The sequence below is a fragment of the Acartia tonsa genome, chromosome 8 (assembly GCF_053477335.1).
Source record: "Acartia tonsa isolate MP-2025a chromosome 8, ASM5347733v1, whole genome shotgun sequence".
Taxonomy (NCBI): Eukaryota; Metazoa; Arthropoda; class Copepoda; order Calanoida; family Acartiidae; genus Acartia; species Acartia tonsa.
Genome location: NC_137267.1, coordinates 7769715 through 7789266, shown reverse-complemented (window position 1 = coordinate 7789266; position 19552 = coordinate 7769715). Strand labels below are relative to the sequence as shown.

Genomic DNA, 19552 nt, shown 5'->3' with positions numbered 1-19552 from the left:
AGAGAGATATGTAAAGACTGTTTGTAAATTTTAATATTTGAGCAATTAAAGTAGCATCATTGATCGGGTAATTTCATTAAGGAAGAATTGTTTAACTTATTAAGGTTTAGAGTATATATCATTCTTCTTCAAAGCTATAGATCTTTACATCCCTGTAATTCTTACTACAACAGCCGCAAAGCTTAAGTTTCGGGGTAAAATTTTCTTAGGCCTGTCATTAAAGCTAAATCTAAATTTTATTTCCACCAAATAGAATTTTCCTGATTCGAGTAGAGTCGTTGATAGGCTATGTGCCTATATATATATATAAGTTTTTACATTTATTGCTCAATTATTTTTAATGATCTCGGAATTTTTCTTATGTGCCAGTATACAGCTTAAGTCCAAAAAAAATATTAACTAAATTTGTTAAAACTTGTCAGAAATTTTTTCTATTATCACAATTTTGTTTCCAAAGGTTTGTTAAATGGGAGTTTATATCCTGTTTTAGAAATTGTCTTAACTTTATAATTTTCACCAAAAAAGAAATATTTGTCAAAAAAAAATTTTTATACCTTTTCTAAAGATTATCTACTTTTGTTAAAATAAATATAGAGATTTTTAAGTAACATACATACTTTGTTAATTACTGGTTTAACATATGTTGTGTAAAATTACGTAGCTACTCTATAAGCGTTACTTGCTCGTTTGTCACGTTAGTAATGATAATAATTAGATAAAATTGTTACCTTTATGAAGTGTTTTAACTTAGTTTTGAAATTTGCTCATTTTACAATGATTAAATAAGTAATATCATTACCTGCTATGTTCTTTTGGTATCATAGTTACTTATATATGCGATTTATTTTCTTGCCGTTTCTATCACTACTTTTTAGGGTAAATCCTTCAATAATAACGTAGATTTTTATAAAAACGTACAAGAGTATAAGTATGATATTGTATAGGTAAGTACGAGAGTATTATATTTTTCCGATTGGCAAAATCTTTTATATCATTGGGAATGTTCGTAAGTCTTTCCATCCGGATGCATTAGAAGTCAAGTCATAGGAATCATGTTAACTTGTATATTTATCTGACTATTCTGTTTGAGTTTCTAGGTCGATAACTAGCGGTAGTTGCGGCGGGGTGACCTCTCCTGCCGTAGATTACCGTTAGGTTATGATGATGTGCATCTGGTCGTTGAGGGATAAGCGTTCTACCGCGTATACGCAAACTCCTCTGAAATACTCTTAATATTCTTTTCAAGAGTCTGACTAGGAATGTAGTGATCCTGTCTAATATTATGACCATGATAATTGTTATCGACACGTATATAGCTATTTCTTCTATATGAGCGAAGATAGTTCTAATGGTCAATGGTTCTTTAGGTTTAGGTGGGCACAGTGATTCTGACGCAAATGGTAAAGTTCGTGCCGTGGTCTGTCGGTCATATCCTAGTGCGAATTGTGTGATCGTATCTCCCAATGTGAGATTATATGATCCTCCTGTTATAATAAAAGGAGTGGATGTAATAGTTATTGATGCATTCTCTAAACTGCGATTAGTATTCTCACTCAAGCTAGTAAAGACAATTCCATCTTGCACATGAGCGTAGGGATAAGTCTGTTTTGCCAAAGGGCAGTGCTTGGTTATCAATGTTTCATTAACGCTAAGTAGTCCCTTAAGGCACTGGTCAGCCTCAACTGGTAGATAAGCGTTATAGTAAGATTGTCTATATACTCTTTTGGTTTTATCCAAGTAATAAATGGAATCGATATAGCATTCATCAAAAGGAATTGGTGCGTATCTGTAGATTTTTATTGGCTCAGAACTTAATTCCATGGATAGGATAGTGGTGAATGATGTTGTACCACCACTTAAACGGCTTTGGACTTCCAATCCAAGATTATGAGTGTAGTCCAAGTTAAGTTCTTGCCTTACAAAAGTTTTAATAGAGTCTGTGATATCCGTCTTTGCAAGATCTTGAATTAGAGTAAGTCTGAAGTTTAGGTCTGCTTTAAGCTCTTCTAAGTTCGTGATGGCTAAGTTGCTCAAGCTATCAACATAAGAGTATTCTGCTGTTTGCACAAAGTTAGCTGCTTTGGCATGAAGAGTTATACCACTTACAATTTGTGGTACTATCTCCGCAAGCAATAACTGTGTAAAATCAAACTTATCATGATCTAGCTTATAAGAAAGTTTATTTACGTTATTAGTCACTTCAATGCGGTTAGAACTTATTAAGGGAGTTACTGTTTCAATAGCTTCCTTGATTTTGCGGATAAGTTTTATTACTTCAATAAGCAAGTCCTTAATCTTTTTGGTATATAACTTGCCTATAAGTTTAGTTTGTGCTGAAGTGAATGTGCGTCCATCGTAGCTAATGTCTAATTGAGTCTTCAGGCCATCATAGATTGCTATTTCAGGCGCTGTATTGCCTACAGATATATCAACTTGAATGGATTGAATTGCTACAGCTGTGTAGCCTATATACTCTCCACTTTGATAGTGAGTGGGTATCAAGTCTGTCATTGTGTTTGCTGTTGTACTATAGTAGTACGTACTTAGTATTATTAATATTATCTTAGGATACATTGTTAAACAGTTAAGTTTATTTAGTAAATGCTTATATCCAAAATCAAAAGTTACTTTTCTGACTGATACACTTACACTAATAGATAAGGTCTTCACTGCTTGGAGTTCTATGATAAACTAACTTATTTTTCCAAAATCTATTTATTATCCCACTTTCGCTACTGCTAGATCCTGAGTGGGCGTTTCCGGTTTCTAACTATAATTAAAGTTTTTGACATATTTTTTTTGTATGTAGATTGGTTATAAGCTTAATAACTAATCAAGTTCATCTCAATTCAAGGCCTATATATATAGGTTGTCTAATAATATTTTTATGCTTGTGTGATTTACATAGTTTGTATTAGATATTTTAACTTTTAACTCAATTTTGTATATATTGGGTTACGCAGTGACATGCGTATTTTTGTACAGTTTGTATTACTCGTTTGACTCTGTTTAGATTATACAGATTCAAAACTTATACATATACAATTTTCCTTTTATATATTTTTGTGTATAAATATTTTTGAAGGGATCGACTTATTTAGTCGACGTGTATTGTATATGGTTGGTCTCCCCCTGTCAAGAGAGAAGACGTAAATTTTACCACTGGCTATACAACCTTGAGTGGGAAAATTCTACATAAATTATGATATCTCTGTTATCAGATTAGAATAACATATTATTATATATCCCGAGTTTACAGGGTAAACGGAAATGTAAGTGATTGTTATTGGAATGGATTTATATCTCTTGAAATCTGATATTATAATTTATGTTCAATGTTTTATAGATATGAATTCTGTACGTGTCCAGAATTATAGGTTTTGTATTAATTAAATTTGCATTTTGTTATAATGGTAATCATTCCGCTGCTTATTTGTGCATAAAGAGATGACTGTGCACATATTTCTGGTTGCAGATTTTGCTTTGGCCAGAATTATAAGCGGAAATGTATCGTTTAGTTAATTATCTTTTAGTCCATGACTTTATTGTAAGACTTTATAATTACTCTTTTGTATTCTCTATGAAAGTGTCAAAATATTAGTCAATTGGTTTGAAACTCTTTGATTTTGAAAGGGTATTTAACTTGTCTGTATTATATCAGATCTCCTTTCAACCATGTTTATTTTGAAAACTTGCAATTTATTAATACTGTGAGAGGATATGTGTGATGTTAGGATTGGTCTTATGTGGAAAGTATTGCTTTAATTAATTCCATGAACCTTCTGTAAGTTTACCTCTTATCTTTATGTGATTTTAGTTGTAATTTTATCTTTAATTAGCAATTAAAGCAGGTTTTGGCATCTTTAAAGGAGATATAGAGGAGTTTTATTATTTAAGCTTTTAAATATCCCTGTTTTATCAAAAATTGCGTACAGCATATAATATCGCATAAGGAAAGAAGAGCAAAATTGTTCCCTTCTTATAGTATGAGCTATAATTAGTTCATATGGTTTATAACTTAAATATTTTATGGCATTATTATTAGTTGTGTTGTTGTTATAGCAGTTCAAATCTAATTTGGTTAGAACTGTAATATACCTGTCATTCATTTGTTGACAAGATGCATTGGTATTTGGGTTATATTATAGTTTTGAAGGAGTTTTCGCTTGAAGTTTTAAAGTTTTAGAGAAGTCTGAGTACAATATGCAAGAAAAACTTAATTTTGTCTTGGCTGAAATTTTCTTTGAGAGTAGGCAATGGATTTTGCCTAATTACTAGATCTTTAAATAAAATCATTGATGGGTGAAAGTGTGTATTACAATATATACTGTTGCTGTGTTTTCATAATAAAAGCATAAAAAGTATAGTTTTGTTCACACAGGTCCTAATCAATAGTTTTGGCTTTATCACTATTATGTACAAATTAGATATGCTTTTGTCACAATACGGTTTTGGGCGTATATTTCAGGCATTATTATGGGCTGATAGGTTAAGTATCCGGAATATTTTCTTAGACCTAATGTTAACCACAAGGTTACTTAAGGATTATAATTCATAGGGTTTTTAGGCTAACAAAAATCTTAAGTTCGGGTGGTCCAATACTACTTTCCTTAGCTTGCAAATGCAACGATAAGTGTGGTATTTTATTACCAGGAACGATATAGTGTTGTATGATCATGTAAGAGTTAGATCAGGTGGTAAAAGTGGTTTATGAGTTCTGGCAATGCAACTTATAATAAGACTATTGCATAAAAGCTAGAAGTGGTCCCAGCTTCATTTGACAGGTTATTTTACATGTCAATATGCTAATTAAACTACTAAAATTGGTCCGGCTGCCAAAACTCTATTAATTTCCTCTAAGTTTCACCCTTGTGCTAGTATTGAGACAAAAGCCTTATTCAACCTGAGAATATGAGTGAGATCGAATATGCTATTGGTTCGTTTACGCATACTGTTGTGAATATGCTCATAAAAAGTCTTATTTCAGTGTGAGCTGTAAGTCCAGATATCTCTTGAAAACCTCTATGTTCGCTTTCAATTTATACTGTGATAGGCGTGTAAACTTAGAACCAAGGAAAAGTTACAACTTTTCTTAAGCAAGTGAAATTTTCTTAAACTAGTTTTCTCTCTTTTATGTGCGTATTTCTCAGAATATTTAAAATGTATGCTCAACGATTCAGATTTCGATCTTAGATAGTTCAATCAATTTAATGATATTCCCTAAGTATACTGGCTCCTGGGGTGGAGGAGTGTACTATCTAAGTCATGTCCTATATATATTTTTGTTTTATACAATTTTGTCTTGTCTGTCTTAGGTTGAGTTTTAGTGTAATATTTGTTTCACAAGTAATAATAGTCTTTAGGCAAAGTCCCAGTGGTATTTTGGCACTGTTGACTGTTCAGGATTTTTCTGTCTACATGTGAATGTATGAAGATTTTAGAATTATGCCATAAAACATTAGCTATATTGCTATTCAAGTTTTTTTTTTTTTTTTTTTTTGAAATAGTAGTGTGTGAAATTTTCAATCTTGACCATACACCTTAACCTAATTTCTACAACATCATCTATGTTTTCAACGAATTTACTGTATTCAGGAATAGACGAGACTGGAAATTTTATTAGTATTAAGATGATAATTAGATTAAGATCACTCATGATATGTGAGTGCCCTGTTCGATAGCTGTATGATTTAAAGTGTATCTATCAGCCTAATAAGTTAATCAAGGTAATTATTGATTTTGTGTTTCAAACTGGTATAAGAGTATTATTGGGTTGGTTACTAGTAATTAGAGTGATCTAATTAATAGCTGGCGTGTTTCGGGCTATGGCAAGTTGATCCAATTCGTCATCAGATTCGTCTATTTCTGGTAGCATAGGTAGTCCATATATGAATGATCCTGAGAAGTCAAAATCAACGACTACCTCTCTGACAATAGATTGGTCGCTGGACTCTATGTAACCAGTGATAACTGTGTTGGTGATAGTGTGATTGGAGTTGTTGATTATTAGAGCTCTGCCACTGAGTTGTCCATCATCATTGATAATGAGTTGTGTTTGTCCAGGTAAGATCTTAATTCCTGCATTTTCGTTTGAAATATGATCGTCGCTGAGGATCACTTGTGTTCCAGGTGCTAGGTTGAAAAAGTGGTTGATATTCATTACTATCACTTGGGTTTCTTTAGCTTTGATCTTTTTAACTACTCCTGTACAGAGCTGGAGCTCAAGTTCAGAACAGAAAATACTGCTCAGCGGTCCTTCAGGGTGAAGAATAGAATACAAACACGGTGCTAACCGGTATTTGTCTGTGACAGGCGTCCACGTTAGCTGTAGGCTTCTAATACCATTCAGTCCAATTATCATAGGTGCGACATCCTCATGGTCTTCAGCTACAATTGAAAAGAGAATTGGGTAATGACGGCTTGAAAATGATGTGGGGCGAATCATGAGAGTTACTTCTCTGGGTTCGGGGATCTTGTGATCTGCACATGTGACTGGTAGCTCATGACTTTCTTCCAGCTGATTTTTATCATCGTTCATTACTATGCCAAACAACTTGCTATAGTACCTGGCTGATATGATGTTTTTATCTGTTGCTGAGTCAAGTAAAGCTGTCATGCGTACGTCATAGTCATATTTACAATCTATTTCTTCTGGCATACAACCAGAGCAATGAAGGTACAATTTTCTTTCTTCCTCCTTTGCTGGTGTAATGTTATCTTTTACTTGATCTTTAGGCTCATTGGGAATTATTTTTGCTGTGGCAGCTTTGATTCCACTGATGTTACAATCTTTAGACGATTCCTCAGCATTGGCTTTAGCCCAGTCTTCATATGTTTGCCTGAAGACACCACTAGGTTTCACCTTACCACTATGGTATAATTCCATCATGGCTGGCCTTCCAGGACATAAGTGTCGAGAATGGTATAACTCTTTACCATATAACTTATAACAGTTTGTGCAGAAAGCTGAGGTCAATACAGTTGGGTATAACCTCCCTGTATCGTCACATAATAATCTACATCCATCAGATATGTTGTGAGAATATTGTCCACATGCTACACAGTAGCGTCCAGGTGATAGCCTATAAGAAGCCTGATAATCCCGCTTGGTATTCCTTTGAAAATGCCTGTCCCTGTTATCCCTGTGATAAGGTTTGGGATTGGGTGATTTTGTAGCCATTTCTCTAACGGTGGATTTTCTTCTATGATAATTTGAGATGGCCTCTATTTTGGCAATTTGTCTGTCTCTGTAGTTAGCTCTTCTCTCTTTAGATTTCGAAGTGTTGGTGTTGTGGGTTCTCTTGTGTTCTACACTCGTAGTACAGTTTGTGCAGAGATTCCTTCCAACTTCAAGTGAGCCACTCGTGTTAGGTCTACCAAGTTGTATTGTGTTCAGTTTCTGTGAGAGTAGAAGTTCTTCTGCTGGATCTGCTACTTTTGTCCGCCTGCGGGAAACAGTTTTCCACGAGTCTGATAAGTTAGCTTGAGTTGATAGTGAGGCCAGAGATATCGCATTCAATTCAGGGCTCATATTCCTCTTGCCAATTTGTTCCGATTCTTCTAGATTGGATATTTGTATTTCCTCATAAGCATCGGAGTCTCTAGTGTCTGTATTAGCTGAAGGGGTTTTTATACCAGGTGTTGTCGAGCGTCCCCGACAAGGAGTGGTTTCCTTATCAGCTTCATCATCCTGCTGGCTTTGCTTGCGGGCAGATGACATGATAATAGTTGTAAAGTCTTAGAACTAATTGTAAGTTCTTTTAAATGCCTGTGAAATGTTGTACTATTTTTAAGATAAAAATAGCGGAAGTTCGAGAGGAGTACAAATAATGGATATAGTTTAAAACAGTCAAGAATCTGTTTAAGTTAACAATTCTTTGCTTTAAAATGTGTTTAGCTATAGATGGGTGTGATATCTGCTTCACCTATAGTTGTTTCTACGTCGTATATACGTATGTGTGAGCTTTTGATTGATATTCTAAAAAAAAGAAATGTGCGCTAATGCACCCTTATTCTTAATTAAGCTCAACTGTAGAAACACTCTTACTTAACTTTTATATAGGTTTATTTATGGATTCAATTTGAGCTAGTTAGCTATTCAAATTGGTTATCAAGTTAAGTAATGTTTGCAGCGGAGTTAATTTGGGTATGCTTATATACTATCTCAAATTAACTTTTAGTTTGCTCAGGAGTCGACTTTCCTAGCAAATTATGGTTGTCGAGAAAAGAAACAGCAATTTATAATCCTTGTTGAACTCTTACTTCACTCTAAGGATATGTGTTTATAGCCTACGATCTACTTATTCCTGTAAGGCTATTATGAATATAACTTACTAAGGTTCACTCCCAAAGGATCGTCTATATTCTAATAATATTGCAACAATTTTGCCTGAATGTCAAAGATCTCGCCACCTCTTACTTATAGTTGTATTAGGGGTTTCCTTCCAATCCTATAACGTAATTTGCGCAAAATTGGGGCTTCACTTATGACTTCAATTCTTATAACTTTAGTAAGATATACAATTTAGATATACCTATATTTATATACATAAAGATTGTTTTCAAAATTATAAAACCGGATGTAATCTAATTATAATTAGCAGTAATACAATATTCAAGTGCAAGTTTACTCTGAGGAAGTGTGAGATCCTACACTAGGTGGCCAACCTATAATGTGGAGGTTGTCAATCAAACTTCAAAGGAGCCTATCAACTTTGAATTAAACAATACTTATACTTTTTGAAAACTAATCTAACTGATTTTAGTGCACTTTTTTTTCTAACTTATCTAAAAGTAATCTGTTAGGTTATAAAAACTCTGGGCTATATGTAGACACACTTTTATGTTACTTGGTTATAGTCTATGTGCTAGTAAGCCTAAGTAAACATACGTTTCTCGATATGTAAAAAAAATTATGATTCCGGATATTTAAAGACAGTAGGGTACTTTTCCGTAGTACTTCTGCTACTTCTTTTAGAGACGTCCTACTCTCCCAAGGTAGGCTGCTGCAACCTCCTGCTGCGTTTGGTTTATAGAACTTTGTCTCTTAAAGTGTGCTATTCAGTACATATAGGGCCTATATTGTTGACTATACTTTTATATCACTAATGGTCACTATCACTAGTAATTAACTTGTCTTCACTTTCACTGCTGAATCCTGGTGGTACATGAAATAGAAATGTTAGCATTAACAAAGTAAGTAAAAATTTAGTTTTCATGTCCTACTTATTGTTGAGTGAACTGTTTATTGTATTTATGTATATGTTTGTAAGGAGCATACAAACAAAAGAAAATTTTCTAAGTTAAGATTGAATTAAAAACTTTCTAAGTCAAAATAAAATAGAATCACTCTAAGTCCAAAGTTGGAAAATTTTGACTAAGTCCGAAAAGTTTCTAATGAAATTATTCTAAGTACAAAATCAAAAAAAAAATTTTTCTGCTTAGGAAAAAATTCTGAAAATATCTTAAGTACAAAATTAATAAATTTTGACTAAGTCCAAAACTTTTCAATGAAATTATGCTAAGTACAAAGATAGTGAATTTATCTTGAGACAAAAGAAATAGAATTACTCTAAGTCCAGACGTGGAATATTTTGTCCGAGAAGAAATTTCCTAACAGTTCATTCACAAAGCTACTTTAGAGATTGCCTATAAGTCAAAAGAAATAGAATCACTCTAAGTCCACTGTTGGAGTATTTTGACTAAATGCAAATCTCGCTAAGTTAAGGATTTTAAAATTATAAAGTATTAGAGTGTTAGAATTATCCTTCACCAAAAGAAATAGAATCTCTCTAAGTCCATAATTGGAATATTTTGGCTAAGACAGAAATACTCTAAGACAAAATTTTCTTTTAAGTGTGGAAAATGAAATTTGTTAATCTAGTTGGAAAAATCGTAATTATTACAAGTCCGAATTTTGGTAAATTTCCAACCAAGTTCACAATTTCATAAAAATTACTATAAGTCCAGAAATTCAAGATTCTCTCTGTAACAAAAGAAATAGAACGGTGCTAAGTCCAAAAGTGGAGTATTTTGCTCAGAGCATCAGGAAATCTCTGGAATTATTGCTGATTGCATACAGTAATTTGTTTATACTTATATCATTCCAACCGATCGATGTTGAGAATATCTTTGAGACTTTGAAATATTTTGTTTAACTCAAAATTTTAGAGGCAATAGTTATTTTGATACATCCGCATATAAATCAGAATTGCATTAAGAATATAAGTCCTAGGCATGTATAAGTAAGTGCAAATCTCAGAAAATCGGTTCTAACGGCACCAAAGTATTAGTACAGTTTAACTTGAGTATAAACATAAACATAAACATAAACATAAACATATTTATTTGGGCATAAAAATTAAACAAAAAAAAGTCATGAAATCAAAAAAATATAATATACAATACAATTAAAATTACTATAACAATAAACAACCTAAATCCTAATCAGTTCTGCCCGGGTAACCATGAATAGATCACTATGGATCTGTCTACTTTGCCCAAAATATATCAAACAAAGGTATCCTGGATCCCTTTAAACTTATAGAACCTAGGTAGTATCGCCAAAATAAAGATAACATAAAAAAGATTGCAAAATTTACAGAGCTGGAGATTTAGATTATTTGATAAAAATAGCTATTGCAAGGCATTAATTAGTTTGGACTTGATAGATTTAGCAAAAAGGTTTCTATCTTCAATAGATTTAAGCTCATCACTTAGATTATTCCAAAGGATGCCAAAGTTAAAAATTGGATGTTTTTTAAGATATTCATATCTATGAGGCCTTATATGAATATCATTGCCATTTCTAAGATTGTAATTACCATTTAGGTGATTATTTCTAATCCAGGTTGGATAAAAAGAAGGAGATAGAGTTTCATTTAAATAGTCATGCATAATCATAAGAGATGAATATTCTATTTGTTGCATTATTGGAAGGATATTATGTTCCTTAAATAGAGGTGTAGTGTGTTCATTATACTTTACTTTTGAGACTAATCTTATAGCTTTCTTCTGTATTTTAATAATAGGATCAAGTGTAGTTTTAGTACACATAGACAGAATATTTGAACAATAATTGATATGAGATTGGAAATTAGCATTATATACCAGTTTTAATATTGGTGTAGGAAATAGATTACTTATTTGTCTAAGTGAGTATAAATTTCTGGATAATTTTGAGTGTAGTGATTTAACATGTTCTACTAGAGTGAGATCTTGATCTAATAGAACCCCTAGTGCACGTACACTTTTTTCATCAGAATTAGGAACATGCTTTATCATTTTAATTTTAGTTATGTTACATTCATTAGTGTCATTCATGTTAAGGTAAAGGGGAAAATATGGGCTTGCATTGTTAATAGACAATTGTTCCAAATTGTCATATTTGGATTTAAATAAAATAAATTTAGATTTATCTGGATGCAGTGCAAGCTTATTAGCACTATACCAGTCACAGATTTTACTAAGTTCTTTATTTACTAATACATTTAGTTCATTTAAATTGCTATGTGAAAACAGTGGTGTTGCATCATCAGCAAACAATACAGTTAGGGCTTTATCAGAGGCTCTATGTAAATCGTTAATGAATATTATAAACAGGATTACGCCTAAAATGCTACCTTGAAGAACGGAAATGTTAATGTTTTGTAATTCAGACCAAGATTCTCCAACTTTTACTTTCTGGTTTCTGCCACTCAGATAGCTTTTGAACCAGTTAAGAGCATTACCTCGTATACCAGCATTATCAAGCTTACTTAAAAGTATATCATGATTTACAGAATCAAAAGCTTTCATTGCATCAAGGAATACTCCAACAACATAGTCTCCATGATTAATAGATTCAGTAATATAATTAACTATTTTAAGAATTGCATGGTTAGTTGACCTATCTTTGAGAAAACCGAATTGATTCTCATCAAAGAAATCATTAGTGTACAAAAAATTTAGTAACCTCCTACAAATTAATTTTTCAAAAACTTTTGATACTTGATTAACTATTGCTATTCCTCTATGGTAGTTAACATCAAGTGGAGAGCCAGAATTTTTATATATTGCCACAACTTTTGAGGTCTTTAGATTTGCAGGAAAAATGCCTTTTTCAATTGACAAATTAAAAATATGTGTTAAAGGTTTTAATAATTCTAACACTACAAATTGTAACAAAGGGAAAGGAATGTCATTCACATCTTGTGATGTTTTTTTTCCCATGTTCATAATGACTTCAAGAATTTCTCCAGGACTAACAGGAGCTAAAAAAAGTGAGGGAATTGTTGGGTTAGGTAGGTATTGTCTAAAATCAATATCTTTATTAGGTATAAAAGCTGAAACTTTTTCCCCAATTTGAGAAAAATGATTATTAAAAGCATTAGCTATTTCAGTTTCATCATTAATTATTACACCATTTACATCTAATTTATCAGTCTTATTTGATTTATTGGTCTTATTACACGCTTCATTGATAGTTCTCCAAATTTTCTTGCTGTCCCCATTTGCATTTTCAATTGCTTCTCTATAGTAAATGGCTTTTGCTTTTTTTAATATAGAGTTGTATAAGTTACGATAAGAAATATACTTTAGTTTGTCATCATTTGACCTTTTAGCTTTGGCTGAAAGATTAAGTTTAGTTTTCCTAGATTTCATTAAACCTTTGGTCATAAATTTATTCAAGCAATGTTTATTACGATTAATCTTTACTTTTTTCTTAGGAAAGCTAAGTTCAAAAATATTATAAAAATCATCCCAAAAAATATCATAAGCTTCGTTGGGACAGCTGCTTGCAATGACATTATTCCATGTTAAAGTACTTATGTAATTTTTAAAGACCTCTTTATTATGAACATCAAAATTTCTTTTGTAAACAAAGCTAGGGCCTTTTGAATGTTTTGCTTTGTTTTGTTTAATACTACAAAATGTTATAAAATGATCAGAGAGAGAATCAATAATAACGCCAGAGTATAAATGCTACAAGTTTGTAATAATCTTTTGGCCCTTTACTACGACTCAAGAGTACTAACTGCTTTCGGCATATTGTTTCAGAAACATGGCTCCAAAGACAATATGTATCCCAACTAACAGCGTTTCCCGTGTTCTATAGGATTTGCTCCTAAGTTTTCATTTAATAAGACAGTTCAAAATGGTCCTTTACAAATAGTATTTTGATAGCTTATAAATGAAAAGTTACTCCATGCTTGATTCTTAATAAGTTCTGGTTTAAGTATCAAAGATTCAAGTATTTCAACACTTAGAGAATTTCCGAATAAGTAAAAATCATACTAAGTCCGAAGATTTATATATACTCCGCCACCTAGCACAACTCCTAAATTTCAAAATTCTGACTAAGTCCAAAAAAATCAAAATTTTGCACATAGCTCAATCATAGATTATTCCAACCCAAGTGTTTTACTAAAGAGAGGCGGACATGGAGGTGCCGGTGTGCTGGTATTCTCTAGGGCCTCTAGAGTGTCAACCAGTGCGAGTGTCCTTATAGGGCGGCGACCAATGGCCACAAATATGCTAGCATTCTCTAGGGCCTCTAGAGTGTCAGCTAGTGCAACTGCTCGTACACGAGGCTCTCAATTGCATTTGTGTCGTGCCTTTCAGTCCCTATCTCTTCAAACGCCTCATAGTCCTAACCTTGCTCTCAAATAGTTTCACAGGTTTTGGAAAATCCGATTTTGCCATAACTACAATTATTCGATTTTGGTAAAAATACCTGCCTTAGGCGGTTCGGGTACGGTAAGGAAAAAAAGAAAAAAAAATTTATGAAGTAAAATTTTACCAAGATACAACCGGTAAGTTGCACCATTGTGTGTGCGAATGGGGCGTTTGTCCATATTTAGGTATGGAGACCGCTCTTCTATGAGTACTACTAAAACCTAATTTTAATGCAATACACATAGACATTCTCATCGTCGGTTCGTTTGTTTAGAATGCTTAACCCTCTATTCCCACAAGTATAATACGAATTTGGTTGAGCTGGTGGAAGCTCAACGAAAGACCCACGCGAAGTATTATGTTGCTTTAACCTAAGAATAAATGGTTGGTTTTGATATTCGATCAGAATTATATAAGCATATTAAGTATTAAGGAAGGAAAATGTTTTTGTAAAGTGTATTTATATTACAAGTGCATAAGTTAAGTATGAAAATATTTACAGGATAAGTGTTAAAATTATAAGTAGAGTAGGACAGAAATGTGCCCTAAGTCCCAAGCAGTGAATTGTGCTAAGTGTTAGAGTTCTAACATAAGGCCTGAGCTCAATTCATGCTAAGTACTAAGGGGCCTAAATTTAAACTACAATGCATGCCAAACAACTAAGTCATTACCTTTTAAAGCCAGAAAGAGAAGTTGATGGTAGGAGAGTTAATAAATAACTGAATAAATTCAAGAGGTACATGCTATAACATTAGCTCTGGACCAGGATTTTAGTGTTTGTCTGTGCAATTAAATATCTGTGTGTTAATATGTGACGTAAATCAGGCATGGTTGTAGGCATACATATATGTACTGGTTGTTTATATGATTACATTAACTATAAACATAATATCTTTAATAAACATATACTATTAGCAAATCACATACAGATTACCATTAATAGGCTAGCGTTACCCATATATGGTGTCATATAGGTAAAGATAGGCCTATGAATGCATAAATTGATACAAATAATGCCTTGGGCCTAGCTAAAGTAATTGTGTCTTGCCCCTGAGTGCTACTAGATAATTGCAGGGCACGTGTCAATCAAGTATTCATAATATGCTCTATAAAGTGTTGACTTTATATCAAGCATAGATAGATAGTTGTGGATGCGAAGCATTTCTGTAAAAGTCTCATATGTACGTTCAAAGAATTTGAAAATTGAGGGTCGCATCTCCATGTATAGTGTCAGAATTGAATAATCATAATATAAATGTATAAGAGTCAAAGCAAAATTGTAAGTAAATTTGTTGAAAAACTGCTTGATTCAGGAAAATGTTAATGGACATACTTACATTTCTAGGACTTGATTATAAAGTTGCTTCGCTTATTACATTATACTTTGTTGTCCTAGGAATCAATATACCAAAAATCAGATGAATCGGATGATTAGATCACATAAAAATTTGTTGTTAAAAAGTAAAAAAATCAACATGTTTAAAATGGACGTACGGACATTTTGGTGATGATCATAGAGTTGCTATGCTTTCTAAATCGTACCTAACTATTAAAGGAATCACCATGCAAAATTTGAAATCGATTGGACAATTCTAACATGCCTAAATTAACGAAAAAAGCTATCCGTTACGGACGGAAAGTCGGATGGACGGACCGACCCTACTTATAGAAAAGCTTCGCTTTTAAAAAACACTATGTCTGTCTTCAAATTATTTTTTTATAACAAGATCTAACTATTAACTATTGAAACGATAGGGCTCTAATTGCAATGAAAGTTTTATTTTTCTAAAATTATATCATAGTATTTTGTTTAAAGGCGGAGAATTTGACAGTTTTACCCAACATAAACATAAAGAATGAAACTACTTTGCAATCCTGGCTTAATAGAAAGGTAATTCTTTAATATTAATTGGTAAGCCTTCAGTAGCCTAAAACCTGCTTGGAACCTAAATTAAACTTTCAGGCAAATTTTTGAACACACTGTTGAGCCGTTTAAGAGATTTAACTTGATACACAGCAATATTTATTAAATTTGATATTTAAAATTTTGGGTGGGGTTTCCTTAGATTTCAAAATAGCATATCCTTATACTAAAGTAACAGGATGTTTGTGTGTCTGTCTGTGTGTTTGTTTGTACCGAAGGATCTCGCTAACCGCTGAACCGATCGGGTTCTTCTTAACAGGGTAGCTTCTCATAGGTCCCGGGAAGGTTTATAACTATTTTCTTGGGGGGTAGGACACCCCCAACCCCCCCCCCCCAAAAAAAAATTAAAATTTTTTGTAACTAAAATCTAAAAAAAGAAATTGGGTTATTAAATTCGATTCTTTCCGCCTGAAGTGCCCCTAGAGGCCTCTATGGGGGCGTAGCCGCTAGTATATTATATAGTACAAAATTGCATCATATACTTGTAATGTGATTTGATACTCTAACGCCCAGTATAGGATATTAGGTAAATAACATCCAACTGACAACCCATCCTTTGATGACCCCGAACCCGACACCTCCCCGACAGCATTTTTGTTAAGGATTTTTTCCTGGTTGTGGAGGGACTACTGACCCTGGGAGTTGGAACTGCTGGCATTTTCCTCAATCTTCTATCCATAGTATTCTTTGTTAGACAAAGGACTCAACAAACATTTCATAGGTAATGTAATGCAGTATATTCTTTTCAGTAGCGAAGCTTTTCTATAATTAGGGTCGGTCCGTCCGTCCGTCCGTCCGTAGCGGATAGCTTCTTTCGTTTATTTAGGCATGTTAGAATTGCCCTATCGATTTCAAATTTTGCATGGTGATTCCTTTAGTAATAAGGTACGATTTAGAAAGCGTAGCAACTCTATAATCTTTACCAAAATGTCCGTACGTTCATTTTAAACATGTTGATTTTTTTAACTTTTTTAATAACAAATTTTTATGTGTTCTAATCATCCGATTGATCTGATTTTTAGTATATTGATTCCTGGGACAACAAAGTATGATATTATTAGCGAAGCAACTCTATAATCAAGTCCTAAAAATGTAAGTATGTCCATAAACATAATCCTGTATAAAGCAGTTTTTCAACAAATTTACTTACAACTTTGCTTTGACTCTTATACATTTATATTCTGATTATTTAGTTCTAACACTACATATATATAAGTCCGTTTGTCCTACTGTTTCAGTGCTTCGCTTTTATGGATGTTGTCATCCTTGTTTATTCTATGTTGAAATATTTTTCTGAGGAACAGGAAACTCTAGAACTATGGATTATACGCAAGTCCAACAGTCACTTATTATCACTATATGTAGTAAAGCTGCTCTATAACTATGGTCATGTTCTTATGATTGCCACAGCACTTCAAAGTTTTTTCCTGCATGGCTTCGAAACCGATTAATATCCGCTGGATAAAAATCGGTTCATATTGTATCGTATTATAGACAATTTGCCATGAAAAAATCATACATTTTACTCCATTTTTGTTGACCTTGGCTTATTTCAGCCTCTCGGGACCGACAAAACGTTTTACTATCTAAGCTGTCTATAATACGATGCCGGAAAGTCATGAAAACTACCCCAAAACTATTTATAAAGCTTCCCTAAAGATAACAAAAAATTGACTAGTATTTTCAGAGATCTTTAGCTTCAGATTAAAAAAAAAACGGGAATAGTCCCTTTCGTGGCAACGCTCCTTAAGGGGCGATTCATCGTATTTTTAAAATGGCCTTTTATAGGTTTTTAGGTTAGGTTAGGTGATACCCCCACAGGGGTAGGCAATTGGCCCCGCAGGGGCTAGAAATAGGAGAAAAGCTATTGTAAAAAAGTTGCGGTGTCACAAAAGGGACTATACCCCAAAAAACTTACTAATTTATATAAAACGTTCTTCTTATCTAATTTAGATTACTGGTGCTACTAGCTTTATCCGACACAGTTCATATTATTTGTTCACTGTTATCATTCTCCATACCTACCATAAGCTCAGGAATGTCTCTAGCTATCTAGGTGTTACCCTATCTCGGTGTTATAATCCTCGAGTAATAGACATAATAACTTTTTTGAAGATGATTGGTTTGGAGGTTCTTAGAGGAAAAGGAATTCAGAAAAAACTAATTGATGAATTATTTGCAGTTTTTTCAAAAGGCATTCAATACTAGTTCAAAAAAGATAATAATTCATTACAGACCATTCGACATGAATATGCTAATAGAACAGATTCGCTGCTAAGAGGAAAACATAAGAAAAAAACCTTTCCCAATAAGAAAAGGTTGAGATAATGTTTTTAGTAACTTTTTTCTTCACCAGAGTCAATATAATTATAAGAACCACGTTTTTGTGCATTTGGAACTTAGTAACAGTAAAGGGATAAGAGATAGTGCATTAGAAGAAAAATTATATAACCTCAACTTTTCACTTTTTAAATTTCAATATCAGTAAATATCAGGGCTAGAGGATAAAATGTACTGTTTATTACACTAGTCCCCAAAGTCTTTAAATAACGTTTTCCTATTCGTTGGCTTAACCTTGGGAACTTTTATTGAATATTAATTGATAGATTCATTCAGTTGAGTGTTCAAACGTTTCAACCACTAATTGTAATCTACAAATAGGATAATTTTTGGTAAATGGAAATGTACATCAGCAATTGTCTAATCCCTTTAGATCCAGGTAAATATTTACAGCTTGTCATTGTAAAATAGAATGCTGTTTAAAGCAATAGTTTTAGTTTTATTATTTAATTTGATTAGGGTATATGCATTATCCATTTCCCCTGAGATGGGTTCTTAAAAGATAATGCCGCGTTTTTTCGACTTTTTTTACGCTATGAATAACAAGCGTTTATAGTAATATTTGCTTTTAAAGCATGTTTTTAAACACTGAATTCTAGAAAAATATATTAAGGGATCTAAAGGGATAAGACAATGGCCGATAAATTGTTGTACATCCACTTTGATAGTACACAAAATTACCCCTTCTTTAGATTAAAATAAATAGTTAAAACTTTTGAACACACAACTTAAATTATCAACTAATTAAAATTCCCTTAGTCTTCAAATTTGTTAAGCCAACATATAAGAAACGTATTATAAAACTTAGGGGACTAGTGTAATAAACAGCCCATTGTCCCCTCACTCTCTGAAATATGTTAGTACTTTTAATTTGTGTAAAAACTATTTCTTTTTCTTACATCATCTAATTTTAAGTACGTATTTAAAAGTTCGTAATCCTTATTTAAGTAGTACCAGACTTAAAAATAAATATTTTTAACAACCAGACTTAAAAATAAATATTATAACAACTTAATTGGACATCGAGAGCCTTGACTGTCAAATTAAAATTAATTTAATGAATAATTGATATTTTGGCATATTTGCTCTTCAATTATATTTCCAAGGATTTGCCTGGTCCTTAAATGGACAATCTTAATTTTATATTTATTTGTTTCGAAAAATTTCAATCATAAATCCGCAAACTAATGAAAAAGCTAGAAAGAGTATCTTTGCTGAGTGTTATAATATTTGTTAATCTGTTCATAATAAGTTTTTATGCATTTGTTTTATATCTTTGAAAGACAGAATTATATAAAAAGTAATATATATATAAGCAAAAGGAATAAAAGAAGGGGGGGAGGGGGAGGCATAAGAAAGGTGCAAGCAATAATATTTAGACAAAGACTGTGCTGCCAGCCATTTAGGAGTAAGCTGTATTAAGGTTATTTTGTTAAAACAAATACCTTGTAAATTTGTAAGGATTCATTAAAATTTCAAAAGTAAATTTCTTTTTAAGGGCATAGTCAGTTTAAAATCAAAAACTATTTTGCTATCATAAAACTTCCAATGCCAATGAAGAAAATAAGATATTAATTATTAATTTTTGTCAGGTGTTAGTGGCTTAAATCAAGCAATACTTTCAATTTAACA

The 19552-nt window shown here is 32.6% G+C and overlaps 1 protein-coding gene across 1 annotated transcript in view; it reads left to right on the top strand.

Moving 5' to 3' along the window:
• LOC145325913 (FMRFamide receptor-like) overlaps window positions 1-19552 on the top strand; it is a 53290-nt gene that overhangs the window by 9550 nt on the left and 24188 nt on the right. The window contains exons 3-5 of the mRNA XM_080168916.1: window positions 15473-15547; window positions 16183-16301; window positions 17534-17616. Of these exons, the coding sequence (XP_080025042.1) occupies window positions 15473-15547; window positions 16183-16301; window positions 17534-17616 (277 nt within the window). The remainder of the gene's footprint in view (window positions 1-15472; window positions 15548-16182; window positions 16302-17533; window positions 17617-19552) is intronic.